Source organism: Polyodon spathula, chromosome 4, assembly GCF_017654505.1.
Source record: "Polyodon spathula isolate WHYD16114869_AA chromosome 4, ASM1765450v1, whole genome shotgun sequence".
Classification (NCBI taxonomy): domain Eukaryota; kingdom Metazoa; phylum Chordata; class Actinopteri; order Acipenseriformes; family Polyodontidae; genus Polyodon; species Polyodon spathula.
The window spans coordinates 56,458,363-56,477,178 of NC_054537.1; the positions used below are offsets into that span (position 1 = coordinate 56,458,363).

The 18,816-nt window shown below is 38.3% G+C and overlaps 1 protein-coding gene across 12 annotated transcripts in view; it reads right to left on the reverse strand.

The window, feature by feature from the left end:
- Positions 1 to 18,816, reverse strand: part of LOC121314654 (adhesion G protein-coupled receptor B1-like) — a 111,042-nt gene that overhangs the window by 46,810 nt on the left and 45,416 nt on the right. For 6 of the 12 annotated variants that reach the window (XM_041248125.1, XM_041248122.1, XM_041248124.1 and 3 more), the window contains exons 4-17: positions 18,402 to 18,509; positions 17,030 to 17,194; positions 14,288 to 14,452; positions 13,248 to 13,412; positions 12,859 to 13,023; positions 12,411 to 12,512; positions 11,596 to 11,702; positions 11,053 to 11,247; positions 10,293 to 10,361; positions 9,771 to 9,879; positions 7,875 to 8,018; positions 5,897 to 5,972; positions 4,979 to 5,081; positions 4,122 to 4,165 (exon numbers count right to left, since the gene is read on the reverse strand). In XM_041248125.1, coding sequence (XP_041104059.1) covers positions 4,122 to 4,165; positions 4,979 to 5,081; positions 5,897 to 5,972; positions 7,875 to 8,018; positions 9,771 to 9,879; positions 10,293 to 10,361; positions 11,053 to 11,247; positions 11,596 to 11,702; positions 12,411 to 12,512; positions 12,859 to 13,023; positions 13,248 to 13,412; positions 14,288 to 14,452; positions 17,030 to 17,194; positions 18,402 to 18,509 — 1,717 coding nt within the window. Of the gene's footprint in view, positions 1 to 4,121; positions 4,166 to 4,978; positions 5,082 to 5,896; positions 5,973 to 7,874; positions 8,019 to 9,770; positions 9,880 to 10,292; positions 10,362 to 11,052; positions 11,248 to 11,595; positions 11,703 to 12,410; positions 12,513 to 12,858; positions 13,024 to 13,247; positions 13,413 to 14,287; positions 14,468 to 17,029; positions 17,195 to 18,401; positions 18,510 to 18,816 lie in introns of all 12 variants that reach the window. The other 6 variants (XM_041248120.1, XM_041248118.1, XM_041248116.1 and 3 more) reach the window with 2 other exon arrangements.

Consider the following 18,816-nt stretch of genomic DNA (forward strand, 5'->3'; position numbering starts at 1 on the left):
TAAATCAGCACTGATTTCTAGCACATTTCTAACAGAATACACCCTTGAGAGGTTTTTTTAAAAGCAGTCTTAAAAAGGTTTTATGATGAATAACAAATCCTATTAAATTGATCAAAACTGACAGACAAAGAGTGAGGATAGGTCCCTATAGTCACAAGGGTTTAACCCATGAGTTATTTAAATGCAGTTTTTTTTTTTTTTTTTTTTTTTTTTTTTTAAGTTTGTTTTCATAGATTGAAATACAGAAATTCATAATTCTGTTGGATTAAGTTTTACAAATCATGGTCATTTTGAATTGACAGTTTGCAAATTCAAAGATTTTAACTAAACAACCAGGATATAATTCAACTGACAGGATCAAAAGAATTGGGTGTCCATAAGCCGGAGAGATATTTTTGGCAATGCAGCATTTTTTCTTTACAGTACAAGACACAGGTCACATATTACATCTATTAGCTGAGTACAACCAGAGAACTTAGTGTCAATTTGCACCACAGTTCTGTCTTATGTATATTTACAATTAAGTTTTTAAAATCCTAAGAGGTGACATAGTTAACTCTAACCAATATTTTAAGCATATCACAGAAACTAGGACCAGAGGACACTGTTGTAACTGAAGACATTTCTTTATACATAGAGTGATGTGTATGGAATGGGTTACAAGCAGTAAGTTTCTCTGAATTAGCAGTTGTAAAGCTCTGTGGGATGAAAATAATGTACAAAACACAGTTGCCTTGATCATCAGTGTCCTCGTCCCATACAACGGAAACGTTCATTTTGCCATTTAAATTTTCTTCATGTGCTGCACACACTTTAAGGAGATACTGTCGTCCGAGTGTGTCACTGTTAGGCACTGCTCCAGAATTTTGGATTTTTTTTTTTCAATAAAAAACTTTGTAATATTTCATTGACTAGCAATTGGACAAAGGCTTCCACCAAATCAGATGTGTTGACATTACGTGATTCTCTACTTTCTGTGCTGTTTTTAAACAGTCCTGTGATTGTGACCGGCTTGTTCGGTAATTGTTTAGCCTAAACTTCAAGTTTGATTTGTGTGTACTGCACTGTCAAGAGGCTTGTCAATAGTACCTTTTCTCCAAAAACATGTTACAAGTTGAGCAAAGCAGAATCCCACCATCTGCATGTAAGGTACCCTTTTGGTAGCTTCTGCTGAAGTTAATTTAGCTTTTTTTTTATTATTTGTCAGCTGTCTGCATTTTTTTTATGTTAATCGTACACTGCAAGCTAATCAATCAATAGTATCTAAACATCCATTTTAAACTTCCCGCCTCTGAGTCGTATATCATTGTACAGTATAAGGAATTCACCAATCATGAAGCAGGTATTTGTTTGACTCCATTGCCATAGTAACCAAATGCATGGCATTGAAGCCAGACCGTGTGCAGCTACTGTAGCGCTGCTTCTACTTGATAAAAGTATGAAATCAACAGTGGAGGTGAAGAGTTCATTTATGTGAAATTCTAGATATTGTGAATATCTTTATCATGCCCTAGTAACATCTACCTGGACTGATATACTCTCTCCCTGACTCTTCTTTTCGCTCTCCTATGCAGCTCTTCTGCTGGTTCCCTGACACCGCCTGGTTTCAATAAGTGGTACTTTTAACACACGCTGAGGCACCTAGTAAAGTTAGCAATCTTAAGTGAATATGGTTTGCATATCAATTACCTCCCTCACGGTATTCTGTGATGTAATTTGCATACATTTCCACACATTAACATCATTCATTATATTTAAATGACTCCAACGCGGTACTTTTTCCATGTGCAAGGTTGCCTGTCACTGGTTAGTGAATACAGCAGGTATACAAAGCATGCAGTAAAGGGGTGTGCAAAACATGTTACCACTGTTTAGTGAATGAGGCCCCTTGTGAAAATACTGTAGATGGGTATTCTGCCAGGGGACACATTGGATGTATAGGAGTTTGGGTTATTAAGGGGTTAATGATGCATGGCCAGTCCCCAGAAGTACACTGTTAAATGTTTCCTGTACCCACCCAAAACCTAATTATCCATTAATTATAACAACTTTATAACACATTGTTTGCAGTCAACAACAACTAAATACAGTCGATTTTCCTTTTTTCATTGAATAACCATTGCAAGCCACTGTTGTATTGTTTGCATTCTCTGAAATAGGAGACTATAGACTAATAGTTGTTACAGTAATCTGTGGGGTTTATTTAAATCTTAGATCAGTGCCCCTGAGACCGGAGTGACACTAAGTGACATAATCTAGAACACTGATGTCCAATACTGATGTAGTAATGGGAACAAAAGCCATTGCAATGTCCCGATCTGTGCTGACTGATCTCCGCTTTTGTGCCAATCTGGTAAATATGTAATGTAGTGTAATTTTAAGTCACATTTTGGAATAAATAGCTGGTTAAGTGTTAACAATATTATAATGCCCTCAACCTTGTGTGAAATGCACAAAATGCATGTGCCCCCAGTGACCAAAAAGACTGAAAACCACTGCTGTATATCTTTGGCTGGTATTCTTCCTAGGATCTATATCTTAGCATTCCTCTTAATACCTCCCATCATGCTAGTACATCTTGTTGCAGGGTTTTAATATTGTATACAGTTTAAGGACACCTCACAAATTCACTGTCCTTAATATTTCATGATATTCTGATGTTTACAGTAAGTTAAATACTGAAAAAATAATCAGCACACAATGCTACAACCATTGTATCTGTGCAGGATCTGTATGGTCTTAGTACTGTATACAGCACTGTATAGTGCTGTGCCTTGTGCCAGTTCTGTTGTCAATTCAATGCTTGTCTTCTTTCTATTCCTTAAGGATATTATCTTCAAGTATTGTTCATCCTTGTGACAGCTTTTTGGGTCTTCCAGTCCTGGGTTTGTCAATTACAGATGATGTTTCTCTGTACTTGTTGATTATGCTTCGGATACCACACCTTGAAAATTGAGTGATGCGAGCTATTTCACTCAATGTTTTTCCTTCTTTGTGCAAGTCAAGGTTGTTGTAATAGTAGAAAACACTAGTGGAGGCTTTGAGTAAACTGTTGATGCTCATAAGGCATCAAGAGTAGAAAAATGCAACATGTCTAATACTTTTGCATAGCAGTGTGTGTGTGTCCATGTTTACTGCCTGGGTGCCAAGGAGCAATGTAAAAGTAATGCTCAGTTATTTTATTTAATTGCAGAAGGTGAAACATATCTATCACCCAGCAAGTGTAGACACCCCCACACTAACTGACTCAGTTACAAGCTCACAGGGCAGAGCTGGAATTTAAATCTCCAGTGTTTTTGAGGCTATAGATGGGCACCACAGCACATACTGGCTACAATTCAACACAGAGGAGCTGCTGTGCAGCTAGTTAATTACTCATGATGAACACCCTTGACAAGCAATACACATCAGCAAAGCCAAACAATTGCAGCTTTTTAGTTTTCAATTTATCCATGAAATATTAACTTCTTAGTCATAAATGCCCGCCATAATAAACATTGATTTCACTTGGCTCGTTTCTTTTTTTCAAAATATGTTATTACAGCAGATTTACTTTATTTTTTTTTTTTTTTTTTTTGCGCACACTTTAAACCGAGAGGCTGAACCAAATTACTGTCTAGGTCCAGCCTAATAACACAAGTGTACATATCTATCTATATGCAAATGTCCCTTTGCTTAAAGAGCACAGGAAAACTGCAGATTGTATTTTTTTTTGCCATCAAAGGAATAACAATTAATATTTCAATAAAATGTTATTCTAAAATGGTGACTCAATCATGAAATATGTTTCGTAGGTTTCTATTAAAATGTATATTAAAGTAGAGCAATGAGCCCTGTATTTGCCAATAGCACACCTTTTTTTTGGAGCTGTCTTACGTCTTTGAACGATTCAGTTGAACGACAACAACAATGTAATCATAAAAAACGTACCTATGAGAAATAGGAAATAACTATGAGTCCTGTTGACTAGAAGGTCACCGTGCACAGTCCCAATGGTGCTCATCAATAAATGCATTGCTTACGTCCTTTAACTTTCTGCAGAAGCTCCTTGCAATGGAGACAGTACATTGAGTTTCCCAGCTGCAGTACATTCCAAATTAATTAAACCATGTCCTACTCACATGTCTGTCTCGTCCCAGGAGATGCAGGTCTGATTCGTGGTGCCCTATTCAGAGATAGAATAAAAGCAAAGGGTCGAATGAATTACAAACGCCTGGGCAATAACTGATACACTTTTGTTATAAGACAAGCCATTCTCTTATCAAACAAGCATTTGTGTGATAAAATATATTGCATGCAGGTCAGTACATGTGCTATGTAAAGTATGTTTATGTTAATAAAAATAATATAATATGTTTTAATTTACTACACTTACAATTATAAATCTCAAACACACTTAAATATGCTTTAACAAATCAGTTACTGATAAAAAACAAAATGACTCTTGTCTCTGTATTGTAAATCTGGGGACTGTATTCCGTTTTCCAAGTCCTCCAATATCAGACATTTTGTAATACATTGTCCATTCTTTTTCTTCAAACTTGACTGTTTATCTATTGTCATGATCCTGCAAATACAGCACAGAGTGCACATATCCCGTTATAATAAAAGATATAGGACACTGAAGAAATTAAGAGGTGACTAGAAGTTCTTGAATTGAAATAGCATTGCAAATCACCCAGACCCACTGTAAACATCCTTTATGAATCTTCAACTTGAGCATCTGGCAGTGTGTGTGTGTTTATGTGTGTGGGCTCATTTATAGTGCTTTCTTGGTCAAAAAAACCCCTGACAAAATCTATCTTATACAGACCAAGGCCATGTCCCTGTAATGTTTAAACATGGACTTTCATTATTGTGTCCCTTCTGGAGTTCAGAATAGTTACTCTGCACAATAAGGGAATCAATGCAAAGTCTACACAAACTCTATAAACAAACGCATTGGTGTGCTGCTGCTTTGTTAAAAGGCGGTACTTACATTATAGAGATGGGAAAACTCAATCTCCAGCGGAGTGGACAGAGCATTAGGAGTCGGCTTTATTATGACTGAAATCACCCTGGAGTTCAGCACAGTATTGTTCCTGAGAGATTAGAATACAGATGAAAAATGGAAACAATTTAGCACAGGGTGAGCTTTCATCTTTTGTTTCTTTCAAAGCTTTTTTTTCCCATAATAGCCCTTTTTGGAGTTTTGATACAGCTCAGTTCTCAGTGAACCTACGCCACGAAACACACCACCAGTGCTGTGTAATGACACTGCCTATAAAGAGATCCTTGAAAGATTTTATTAGAATAATTTTGTTTAGCTTCATGGAACAAGGACTGAACAAGCTGTATCGTATATTTTGGTAGTTTTAAACCCAAACCCCGATAAAAAAAACCACCTTGTTTTCATGACTTACAGGGCCACCATACTTTGCAGTACAGGCTTGAAACACATATCATTGCATAGAGGAGGGACTGATGTTTGCTTCTTGATAGTTTTTTTTTTTTTTTTTTTGTGATGTCACTGAGGGGGGAATTTAATATCTAAAGGGCAGAGAAAGTTTTGGGAACGCAGAGATAAAAGATATCATATACATTTAGATATCTAAATGTATCACGTATGTTTTTTTTTTTTCATTTTTACTGATGATAATGAAATGAATAACTGTTATTTTATACATAAATATTTATTTTGAGAAAATAATTGAGAGTAGTGCCTTATTGCTTATAAAGACCCTGCAAATAAATGTGTATTATGTCATTGCAATCACTCAGGTGAAACAATGTCTTGTAATTTGCCCAAACATCAATATTTTTCAACAAAACAGGAAGTATTGTAAGGTCCTTAAAACCACTAAGGAGATAATTAGCATCAAATGGAACAAGTGGAATAGAAAATTAATAGCCTTACCTTTGCAGATAAAGAACACTGCCCAGGTTTCTGTACAGTACAGTTCCAATCACGAAAAGAGAGGAGTCATCCACATCTGAAAAGAAATGGAATAATAATAATAGTAATAATAATAATAATAAATGAGTTTAATGTGAAGGCAGCCAGTGACCTAGAACTAATTACAGTGAATTGGCAAAGGCCTTTATACAACAAAAATATAGGACTTGTAGAATTTACTGTAAACATAGTTTAAAAGTAAATTAACCAAATTAGTGAACTATCAAATAGTGAAATATTAAGGGAGCACTTTATGCTCTTGTCGTGTGCGGAAATTTGAGTTTAAGGTCATTTCTCCTCGGAAATAGCAATATCACAAGTCTCAAGTAGGCTCTTTAGCCATAATCCTCGGCTGATGTACTGTAAAGTTGAAAGAATAAAAAAAAAAGCTGTGCTGTGAAAAATAAAATACTGTAAGCAGGCACTCAGAACATTGCAGCGTGGTGCTAATTGTGTCTTGTTTGCTGTTATTGTAATCCAGCTAAAGTGGTACTGAAAAATCATGCTGCTAAAGGGCAACAGAAAACACCTGAAACCATGCTCTGCCACAGCCCCCAATAAACTGCGAGAGGCCAGGTCGATGAAGACGATCAATGCCATTGCCAGACTGCAGGAGCTCATTTCAGCACAAGAATTATTTGTAATTGCACTAAATCGGTTCTTGTTGACCCTGAAATCAGCTAAGCTGTTTCCTTAACAAACTTGATGAGAAAGAAGTTTGTCTCTCTTTTTGCCACTCCATCTCAAAGTGTACCATCGTTTGGTATACTGTGTTGTTTATGCTTTGCAAAATGGATAAGCTGCCCAATGTGCACAGCTGTCTCCTAGCAAGTGAAGGCACCACTGTATTCTGGACGCAGTAGCTTATTCTAGGAACATGCCATGGGCACGTGAGATATCATTGGAAAGCCCCAAGCTTTTGTGTTAGCAGCACAGCTCTTCTGGCTCCCTGAGTCAGAGTGATTAAAAACCAGCTGGCTTGAAAATAATGAAATAACTCCACACCAAAGCACAGGTGTTGTTGAGGCATCCTCTTGCGTTGGTGTCACACAGTAAACGAATGAATTGCAGGGGTGTGATCTCGGGAGGTCACTCATTTCCCTGCAAAGTCTGTCTGACAAAATAAACGCAGCGGGATAAGGCTGGCTGAGAGAAGAAAGAATGCCTTGTCTTCTGTATAATAAGCTGCCAGCACTCCAAGAGGTATCAAAATAATATTATGTTGTAGCAGTAAAAAAACACTATTGCTGTAGATATTTACTAAAGTCAAAACACTGAACTTGTAATGTACAGTAAATATATGATGATGTAAATTTAAATTATGTGATTGTACTCCATGTATGTTTGTAACCTGTTTTGGCTGCTAATGTTCCAGTCCAATATGGTTAACAGAGTACTATAATACACTCTAATCAGGAAAATCAATTCCACATCCATAATGAGCCATTTTATAAGATACTTAAAGGCATGGACAGTAGTCACAGCAGATCTGTGACGAGGGTCGTGTCACTACATATAACATATTCTTGTGTGCTATTGCTTATTTGTAATAAACTATTTTGGTTGCTGACTGATTTGAGTATTGTTAAGGAAAATCTCTTTGTCTGCAAATGGAGCTGTCTCTTTTGGCACAGCAGACCGACTAGAATCAAGTTGCTCTCTGAACCTGTAGTCCCAACTTTAGACCTCAGTCACTTCTTCATGGCAAATACACTGAAGTTCTGTACTTTCCATTAGGTCTTTCGGATGTCTCAATTCTGTTTTTTTTTTTTTTAAATTTATTATTGTACCTGCATACAGTTTTTTTTTACCTATTTCAGAATCACACTTATATAGCACAATATGACATTAACATTTCCTTGTAATGGTCACTAAATGTTTCTGCGCACCCTGTATAAACACCAGTGGATGGATGGATGTGTCTGTGTGTTTGACATACCTTGCACTCCCGTGGAGAGAATGCTCTTGGAGATGGTGACCTTGTCCTCTGAGTTCCGTGCCCAGTCCACCATCCCCCTCCAGACCTTCTTTGGGAAGGTGATGTCTGTGGCACCGTTAGCCGTGCTCTTGTGGATACTCAGAACTGAGGGATAGAAAGGAGGAGAGAGGGAAAGAGGGTAAACAAGAAAGGGGGCATATAGATAAGGGGGGACGAAAGGTAAGAGGGAGGGAGAAAGGAGAGAGAGCAAGAGGGGAGAGTGTTTAAGGAGAAGGGAGTAAGAACAGAAAGGGGGAGACAGAGAGAGAGAGAGAGAGAGAGAGAGAGAGAGAGGCAGAGGAGAGGGAAGAAAGTGAGGGAGAAATTTACAGTTACTTGATGTTACCATAGGAACCAGAAGCAACCACCTTTGTATCCCAACATCAGGACAATCAGCCAGCACCTCCTTTTTTTTTAGTCACTAAATAATGTCTGTATTCTCTGGGATTTGGTCCAGGGCTGGGATACTTGTTGACTTTATTTTTAACTCAGAAGCAGACCCTACTATTTCAGACAAGGTTTTAAACTACAGGAGTAGCCTTATGCAAAATAACAGATTACATTCCTGGTAATCAATTGGCCAATTACTGCAATCTAATAATTGTTGGATGGTATTCGGTTCATTTCTATAGCACTGTAATATCCAAATATTCACTTTGTAATGTCTACAGCATAACTTGTTACCTATCATCAACTTATCAGCAACTCAGACCAGTGAAGAGAGTTGCTTCAATGGTCATGATATCCTGTAAGTGCAAACAGCCAAACATATCTTTAAATGCAGGATCTGTTTTATTGAATTGTTTCAATCGGTGCTTCATCTCACACAATTACTTAATCAGCTTGCCTGAGAGGGTCTGCGTTTGTTCCAGGACCCAGGGTTAATTATTTCATGCAAAATGCTTCTAGCCAAGCAACCCAACCAACCAGGAGAGCTTTACAGGTTAGTTAGCATCATTTATTTATATCTAAAAGGTACAAGGGTTTTTTATTTTTAATTGTTATAGTCCAAGAAGAAACACGTTGAAGTTGTACCCTTTTTTCTTTTAAACTCTCTCTCTCTCTCTCTCTCTCTCTCTCTCTCTCTCTCTCTCTCTCTCTCTGGTGTGAACACCTCTGTAAATATACATTAAGTAGACAATACCACAGTTTGAAAGATGGCATCCCTTACAATGTAGACCACCCAAACACAAAGCAGCACCATCCATTCACCAGAGGTTTCCAAGTGAAGGGTACGTCTGTATTTTTATTTTAATGCACACATCTGGTACACAGTCCATTAAAGAAAGAGTTTGATTGTTATTACTGGTTCAATACTGCTTTACTTCCTTGTTAAGTGTCTTCTGAGGCCAAGCATGTTACTGACTGAATGTGCATTCAGTCAGTAACATGCTTAGCCTCAGAAGATACTTTTCCATAACTAGGTGAAGCAGCTGATTGGTTGTTGACAGGAAAGATACCAGTGATTAGGTGAGGCCAATTTGAAATGACACAGGAATTGCAAGACTGTCTAAAAGGATGGCTACAAACAGAGATTTATTTAATTTATTATTGTACCCGATACCAGATAGTTTTAAAATGAAGATAGATGTTTGATAAAACAAGTCTTTCTTTCTAAACTGCAATTTTCAGACCTACCTGTATAGAGGGAATAGATGTGCATGGCAGAGAAAATGTATTGTGGTAGCTGGTGTTTACCAATTAGAGATGGTTTCTAAATACAGTGGAAAGAGTTCTCAATAGAGTAAGTCTAGAAGGGTATCATTATAAGGAGCCACTGCTGTTTAGATCATTAAAATAGACCCCAATATGTAACTGTGGAACAGTCAGACCATGCACTCCCTTATCTGGTCTTACCGAGGTTTTCAGTGATCTGGTAGGAGTCTCTGAAGTCGTTCACACGGAACCCAATGACGTCAATGAAGTCCTCGACTAGACGGAACAGCTCCTTGGCATTGGGACCCATCTGGAAAAGAACACACTGAAAATCAAAATCAAACTAAATACTAGATTGTTATTTCTGGCTCTGTACAATTTAAGCAACTATAAAATCCTTACACTGCTTTAAAAGTAGTCCTTTGTCTACCAGTTTTCATGTAACTAAAATCAATTTCAATGCAATTTGCAACAGGATACTCCTGTTTGAAATGTGTAGGGATTGTCATTCCCAGTAGTGCAGGGTACATAGTCTAGGAGAAGGCACTGCAGCACCTTCAGCAGAATCTGAACTTGACCTGCACCGTCATTCAGGCTGTCCCCACTGTTAGAGGTTGTTGCTTCCATGCCTGAAAAGTTTACTGAGGTGTAATGTGTGGTCATTCCTACTTCCTTATAGTTAGAAACTGTAGGTTGGTGCTGTAATCTGGTGAAGCCACTTACTAGCTGTGCCTCATCCCATCGCTCCCGGTTCTCTTCCGATAACAAGTTTGAGACAACCTGAACAAAGTTCTGTGATGGAGTGAAAAGAAGCAGGGTTATTAGTGGATTTCACACTGTTTCAAACAAGATGTTAAAACAGACCTCTGATAAAAAGGCTGACATGTGGGTGCAGTTAATAAATCATCCAGTCGTGGTTTAAAGAAAACTCTTTAAACGTTATGTGACTCCTGTGCATCTCTCCAAATAACCTTGCCCAGGTGTATTTGAGGAGAGCCTGCAAGTGCATGTGGGTAGCTTTCAGCAGCCCGGCAGTGGCATTTCAAAAGGTTAACAAAAGCCTTTGCTAAATAACTACAGGAGTACAAGGGAGATTATGATCTGGTTGCATAATGTACTGGTGAGACTGCACACCAGAATACTTCGTTCAGTTCTGGTCCCTGCATTACAAAAAAAGATTGAAGTTACTATTTTAAGAACTGCATTAATCAGAACCAGAGTATATATCTGGTGTTGTGAAGAGTATGACATAGAGAAGTAAATCATTTTTGCTAAGATGGAATGCATTACCATTCCACGTCGTAGCTGCTGAGTCCATTAAACAAATATGTGAGATTAATCAGCACCTTGGAACCGGACAGACATTGGTAGGCCAAATTGCCTCAATAGTTAATAACCGTTCTTTTGTTCTTATGCTCCTGATGTCTACTTTTTGCATCACATACAGACAGAAACACACACTTAGACTCAGAAACACACAGACCTGCAGGTCCACAGCTTTGGGGCTGTAGTACGCCCTCCGGAAGATCTCAGTCATGTTCTTGAGCACGTCCAAGATGGCCAGAAGGTCTCCACTGTAGCTTGTGCCATCTTGGGAGAGCTCCATCAGGTTTTTGATGATGTCTGACACCCCATCCCCAATCAGACCTCTCTGTGCTTTTGACAGGTGTTCCCTCGTCTGGGGGTGGAGAGGAAGAGAAAGAGAGAGTCAGTACAATCAGGGACAAAGGCCCCAATCAGAGAGAGAGACACCAAGTTTTCAGATTTATGTATAAGGCCTAGTACTGTGGCCGAGAAGAATGAAAATACCTGAAAAACTACCTTGTACTTGATACTATATATACTTATATATATATATATATATATATATATATATATATATATATATATATATATATATATATATATATATATAAAGTACTTTCTTTGCTACAAATACATAACCTTTTGTAATCACAGGTCAATTTCATGAATACAATGTAAATCTAAGGCTAAAACACTAAATTATCACTTCAGACTGTCTCACCATAATCTGTATGCTCCTGTAGTCATTGGAGACACATTTCATGTAGGTAGGTGGCTCCCAGTAAGCAATCCCCTCCTCATCCAGAGTGCACTTCCGCAGGATCAGCCCTGGATCAAAGCAATGCAGAACAGACCATTACCACATTGAATCATTACCCTCCCACCACTGTCATTGTCATCTGTATTCTAGGACTGCTTTTCTGATTAAGTCTTTAAGTCCAATTAACTAATTTAGGATCTGCTTGGAAAAGCAGTATGTATCATAAGGGCCAGAGTTGGGAACTGATGCACCATATCATGAAGGCTATCACAAAGGGCTGTGCTATAATTAAAAAAAAAAAAAAAAAAAAAAAAGCAAATAACTAAGCCTGTATCCAAATGCCAGGGTATCATCTATGATTTCATATTCATTAAGAAAGTGCCAAGCTGGATATGTGGGTTTATTTATATAGCAGACAGCAGAGGTTATTTTTATTTTGTACAATAACATTTTTCAGATTTGTTTCAGGGACATTTATACTGATCAAATTTGGTTGCTTCAGGACATTTTGGCGAGGGCATAACCACTCAACTTTCAGAGGGTAGGAGACACTTCTTTGCACACAAAGTGGTGAGGGTATGGCATGAGTGTTTTTGTTTAACAGATTAAACATCACATTGCTGTGGGGAGCTCAGAAGTGAAAGATTGGCAAAGCTGCTACTATTACAACCTGGTCATTGAAATATGAAAAATAAAAGCACTTTGGAAAACCTGTATAGGTAGTAAAAAATTAAAGGCTGCTTTTGTGTTGTGATCAACAGTAAGTGTTTCCTTACCCGAGGCATTTGGGGGACAGCGCATTGCGGCAGCTTCTCCGGACGGAGTCTTCTTCCACACCACTTTAGCGTAATTCTCCTCCTCGCAGATCTCATGAGGCTCTGGAACACACATAACAAAACACGCATCAATACCTGTCAGAGCCTGTACTCCCACAAACCTACAAGACTTTAATCCCAGAAGGCTTTGTTTGTTGGGATTCATAATTCTATATCAGACATTTTTTCCAGGTAATGTGCAGTTACGGAATTAAAACAAGAACCTGGATGCAACAGGACCTTGGTTAAAGGGTGGTGCAAGTGCTTCAGACTACACTTCCTTTTTTTCTTGATGTTATCCCATTGAAGTGATATCTACATCCATTCCTGCATAGCTTGTGAGGAGCTCTGAATGTGGGTGTGAGCTGCTTGTTTCTCCCCTATCCCTATACCCTATCCTGTCACTAACCTGGACACCGCTTTTCATTGCAGAGACGGGATTCTTCCTGGGGTCCAGGGCATTCCTCCCCCCCGAAGAAAGGTCCGTAGCAGATCCTCTCTCGTTTCTGCATGCCGCCGTCACATGTCTTTGTACAGCTGCCCCACAAACCCCACAACTGCCACTTCCCGTCCACTAAAAACAAACACAAACATTCTGTATAAACTTTTCGAGATTTATGCAAGACCCCAACCAGCACTATATACCCTTTTAGAATGCAATAAATCTTGTCCTGGGATGATAAAATACAGGACTTCTACTGGCAATAAGTCTATGCTTATGCTTACCTATCATGATATTATTACATGCTATGCTATGCTTTTCATAAAGAGGAAGCCAAAGTCTGCCACATTTCCTACCTGGGCACTGTTTAAGGAAGCAGTCCCTGGTCTCCACCCAGTGGCCGTGGCACTCAGACCCACCGTACGAGGGCCCATTGCACTCACGGATTCGCTGCTGGGTCCCATTAGAGCAGGAGGCTGAACACGAGCTCCAGCTGGACCACTCATTCCAGTTCCCATCCACTGCAGAGACACAACAACAGCAACGACATCAGGTACTGGTGACAATATACACAGGGAACTTCAACAGCCCATCCAGCACCATTGCAAATGAAACAGCAGGCACAGCATCACAGGTAATGACAATACAATACAAAATAGATTTTTTTTTTTTTTTTTAAATATAAAAGCCTTATAGAGAAGCATCACTTTACTAAGTTTAATCAAAAAGTTTGGTATATAAATTAACATATCTACTGAGATTCAATGTATAATTTCCAGCGGAGACCGGCTGAAGACAGCAGCAACTTATTTAGCACACCATGCCGAACATATTATTTTTCTTTTACCGAAAACTGCACTCACCACTGCCCAACTGCTTTCAATGATGACTTATGGAATGAGTAGCACTTCATTATCAGCTCTTGCTACTACCCATAATGTGTTTCCTTTCAGCCATTTTGTGAAGCTGCACGGTTTCTCTTCTAGTTTCCATAGGATGTCTTAACTTCGTATTGTTGTACTCTCGCTTCTAATCAAATGATGTGCAGTTGGGCAGCACTGCATAATTCAATGAAGCATTCTACATTTTGACATTGACACATTTCCTTTAGAGGTGTCTTACAGTATAATAATCTGTTTTCTCTACACTGTTATTTATAGTTCTGGTAGTGGATGTGTTTTTTATATTGTTTTTATAGCATTTCATTCCAAACACAAAAAATACTCTTAGTTTTCTCTTTTTTAATGTTTTGATTATTATAGTTATTTAAGTTGTTCTTAGTCTCAGCCAGCGATGTGACCTAATTTGTACAACCTGTACAGATAATCACAAACCATCCCTCTTACAGTTATTAAACAGACTCATAGACAGAGGGACAGAGAGATTGTGTACACACCGGGGCAGAGGGCGATGTTACAGAACTTGGTTTGCTTCTCGGGCCCCTCGCAGGGGTTACCCCCAAACTGTGGGGGTTTGCAGGTGCGGGTGCGGTCTCTGTAGCCCCTCCCACAGGTGGATGAACACAGGCTCCATGGTGACCATTCATCCCAGGCCCCGTGCACTGCAATTAGAGAGGCTAAGGTGTGATTTATAGAGGAGAAAAACAACCAGCACACACCTAATGTTGAGTTATCAACTGCACTGGGTGAAGAGGGACCTCCAATAACCAAAGATACAAAGACACTAGTGCTAGTTTTGCTCCATAAAGTCAAATGAAACCTGCTCACTAATGTTATATTAACATATTCAATTGCATACTAGTTGCAGTTTTCCATGTACTTCATGAAAAACTGAGAAAAATAGAAAAAAAAAGACATTTTGAAATCTAACATGAAACACTGTACTGCTGATATAGTTTCCGGTACACATTTGCAATATCATTTTGTACTTTCTGATTACATGATGTTAAATAAAATTAAAATTTATCCTAAAATTCTAGCTGATGCAAAACTTTTGTCCATAGCTGTACACTCCCTGGTGATGTAACACTATGAAAAATTAATAACCCAATAGAGTTAACTAATGTTGTCTTTTTTTCTTTTATGTTCACTTTACATATAATTTTCTGTTTCAGTCATCTAGTGCTGGTGACTTTTAAAAACTCAGGAGCTTAAAACCACTCTTGTGACATCAGAGTGTAACCTTTAACCTGTCCCACATGAACTAAGAGAGTAGACTTGATTCTGAGAGCACCGTGAAACATCTAAATACATATTTGTACATTTCATTAGTTTACAGGTCTGCTAATTTGAGTTTTCTTTCCAATATGTTACTGGAAAAGTCTGCAGCGATGAACAAGTTAAGAACATCTGAGTAAAGTACAGACTGTAAGAAACAGCTTTTAAAATATTTTGCCCAACTAATGTGATTTCTTATCTGAAACTGAAAAGCTAAATGTAAGTATTGCTATTGATTATTTCTTATCATGACAAGAAAAAAAAAAAAACATCAACACCACTGGAGAGTTCAGGTCTGGACAAATCTGGCAGCAATAACATATTTGAATCCAGGGTTCCATTTAAGCATTGCAAACAAGACATAACCTCTTTGTATAATACCAGAGAAACTATGTTAAACGCCATTTAAACAATGTAAATACATAGTAACTACTTAGTAGATACAATTGAATTAATATGAAGTGGAAATTAATTAAAATACACCTCTGTAATAGACATGCACAGACATAGGGTTGCTTTATAGATCTGTTACATACACATTTAATTCATCATTGAGGTGTACTTCATATTAATTCAATATTCAAAAACTAGCATATTATGTGTTAGTTTATATGAATTAATAGATAGTATAAAGTGTCAACATTTTATCAAACATGTATATACAGTCCTACAGTATATAATAAGTACTATATAAGTTAGTTTGATAAAATATTAAAAACAAAATAATAGAAATATACAATATACAAACATTTAGTTTAGCAATATGTGCCCACAGTGTCAACATAGGTACATCTCAATAGTGCAGCACTAATACAAAGAGATATCTAAATACAAAGTGAGACATATGCAACCTTATGAAACTATTGAAGGTCATAAGAATTTTCGGCCATTTTCTTCTAAATGTCTTTACAGATTTGAAAGTTGTAACTTGAAAAGATATATATCCTTATATATATATATATATATCTATTATATATATATATATATATTTGTTAATACATACGACACACAGGACACACTGTTGTTTTTCAAAGCACATTAATTCAAACGAGTCATTAACGTGTTCAATACACTGGGACACTTAGGGAATGTTTTGGTTTCTTTTAAATCACATCCCAATGCATTTACTTAACAATTATCTTTCTTTTTGGTTATGTTAAAAATAAAAACTTCCCAAACTGTCCCAGTGAACCTGAAGCCATAATGCCACCTTATCAATGCATCTCAACTAGCATCACCTAGCACCTACTCTTTGTGGTATGACTGACCATAGACTGAATGGTCTGTTCAGTGGATGCAAACAGCTGTAATATTATCTGTTGCCTGATTACCTATCTGTTACACAGAAATGCAGTTTCATATTCTGAGTATCAATATGTGCAATCAAAAAGACTAGAAACTAAATAGAATGTCAGCCCTTCAGGGTAATTTATCTAAGATTTAAGATTAATCCGCTCACCGATGGACAAATACCCCAGAATCCAGAAGCCATGAAGGAACAAATATGTACTGGATTTACCTGTGCCCTGTGTCAGACAGGTCCCAGTGCTTTATGGTTGCTGAACACTAATAATTTAGGTAACCACTATTACTACTGGCCATTACCAAAGTTTGAATAACTTCTGCGGACAGTAGGGTGTTAAAAAATAAATAAATAAATAAATAAAATTCCCATCTTTGCAAAAATACAACTGCATTACATTGTTTGGCCAGCGAGTTCCATTGTGTGCTATGTTAAAACCCCAAATGAGCTTGTGTAAATATATATTTTAAAGGGGAAGAGAATTCTAATAGGACAGATTTCATTAATGTTAATTTTGCACTGGAGCAATTCAGCTTTGTCTGTCCTGATATTGACTAGTTGTTGGTTTTTTTAGTGGGCATAGCTGCTCTGTGGTGCGTGTGTCTGTCACGAGAGGCGTTGAGGGAGAGGTGAGGGAGTGGAGTGGACGGTGACCTACCTGGACAGACGGCAGAGTTGTTGCACTGCCTCTGCTCGCGCAGGGGGCCGCTACACTGGGTGCTGTAGGAGGACGACACACAGAAGCGTGTTCGACTCTGCCAGCCCTCGCCACACGTGGTGGAGCAAACGCTCCAGGGGGACCACTCCTCCGCCGCCGGGTCCACTGTGAGGGGGGTGCAGAGGGGGTAGGAAGGGAGTTGGAGGGATGGGGAGAGGCGTTCAGACACAATAGTCATGCCAGGTAAAAGTCTTCACTTTCGAACATAGGACAAATATAATTCAGCCATTTTTGGTTTTCCTTATGAAGTGTGCACAACCTGCAAGATTTATTACCATGATAAGAGCTGAACACCATGAGGTGAAAAACTTTTATTGTACAATATGCTAAACGTGATTGGCTGAGACAGTATGTTCTGTGTTTACTAAGTTACACTTGCTTTCCACTTGATTTGTGGCAGCACTACATAATATATGGCAATATTTCTCACACAGGTTGACTATCATGAGTTGGAAAACTTATCAAAACTCCCACTAACACACACACATAAGCACACACACACACACACCCAAGTAAGGGTCACAAGATTCTAAGACTACCAAAATGGGTAATTCTGGAGTGAATTTACAAGGACAAATTCCTGACCCAAGGACACAATTATGCCTAACCTGTAATGTTATTACTCATACTTTGATGCATCCACCAGCCAGATATTAAGCTTTGTAAAATTGTATGAACAGTTAAAATCTAATGCTTGACAAGTCTAGCAAAGTGTAGCTCAAGCCAGCTGGACTTTTCAGAAGCCCTTAAGGGTATATTCAGAAAATCAAGAACATACATCATATGCTGTACAGTATAAGGATCTCCGAAACAACACCCTAACACAAAAAACAATATTCCATAATATTACATAATTACGTATTTCTCCTTCTCAAGATTTAAAGAGATTGGTAGATATGCCACTGACATACATACCTACATACATACTCATCTCATAAACTCTTGTGCTTGCCTTGCCTACAAGCAATACAAACTTTTTTTTTTGGTTGATTTGGGTTGGTGTGGATGCACTCTGTTGATTCTTTGGCTTTATCTGGACAAGCATGGGATAGTGTACTTACTGTTGTGTAAACTTGGTGTTGCAGCTGAAGAATTCCAGCTTATATTTGTACATAGGTGAAAGCATGCTCTGTCCCTGGGAGTACCCCTTAACTCACTGAGCCGGTGACGTGTAGTTGTCTGTAAGAATTCTTTGATACTGATGGCAAATACAGGAAAATTAAATTGCCTATTTTTTTTTTAAATAGTACAGTACATTTCTGCTAAGTGGACAGCTATTGGCAAGGGAAGAGGTGGGTAGCCTTTTGCTTACCTGTCTGTGAAGAGGGGTATCCGTAGCGCAGAGCCTCCTCAGTTTCCTCACGCTTGCGATAGTCGACGGAGCGCAGGGCCTGGCTTCGAGAGCTGTAGCGCCCATTGGCTATGGCAAATCAAGGGCTATGTTTAGTAATCTGACTTCCTTTTTAATATGCACAGTCAACAAACCCAGGAGAAGATTGTGATGAGGGTGACTTTGTGTTTAATATCCAATGGAAGAATAAATAAATAATCAAGGTGGATTTGAACGTTAATTAAGGAGACAAAACAGATCCTTATTTTCCCAAATTAAGAAAGACACACAGGGATCAAAAAGGATGCATACACCTGCAGACACTGTGCCCAGGGGCCCCACAGACTCCAGCCACCTGAATAAGACAACATGACACAGTAGGGTCAGGACTGGGAGC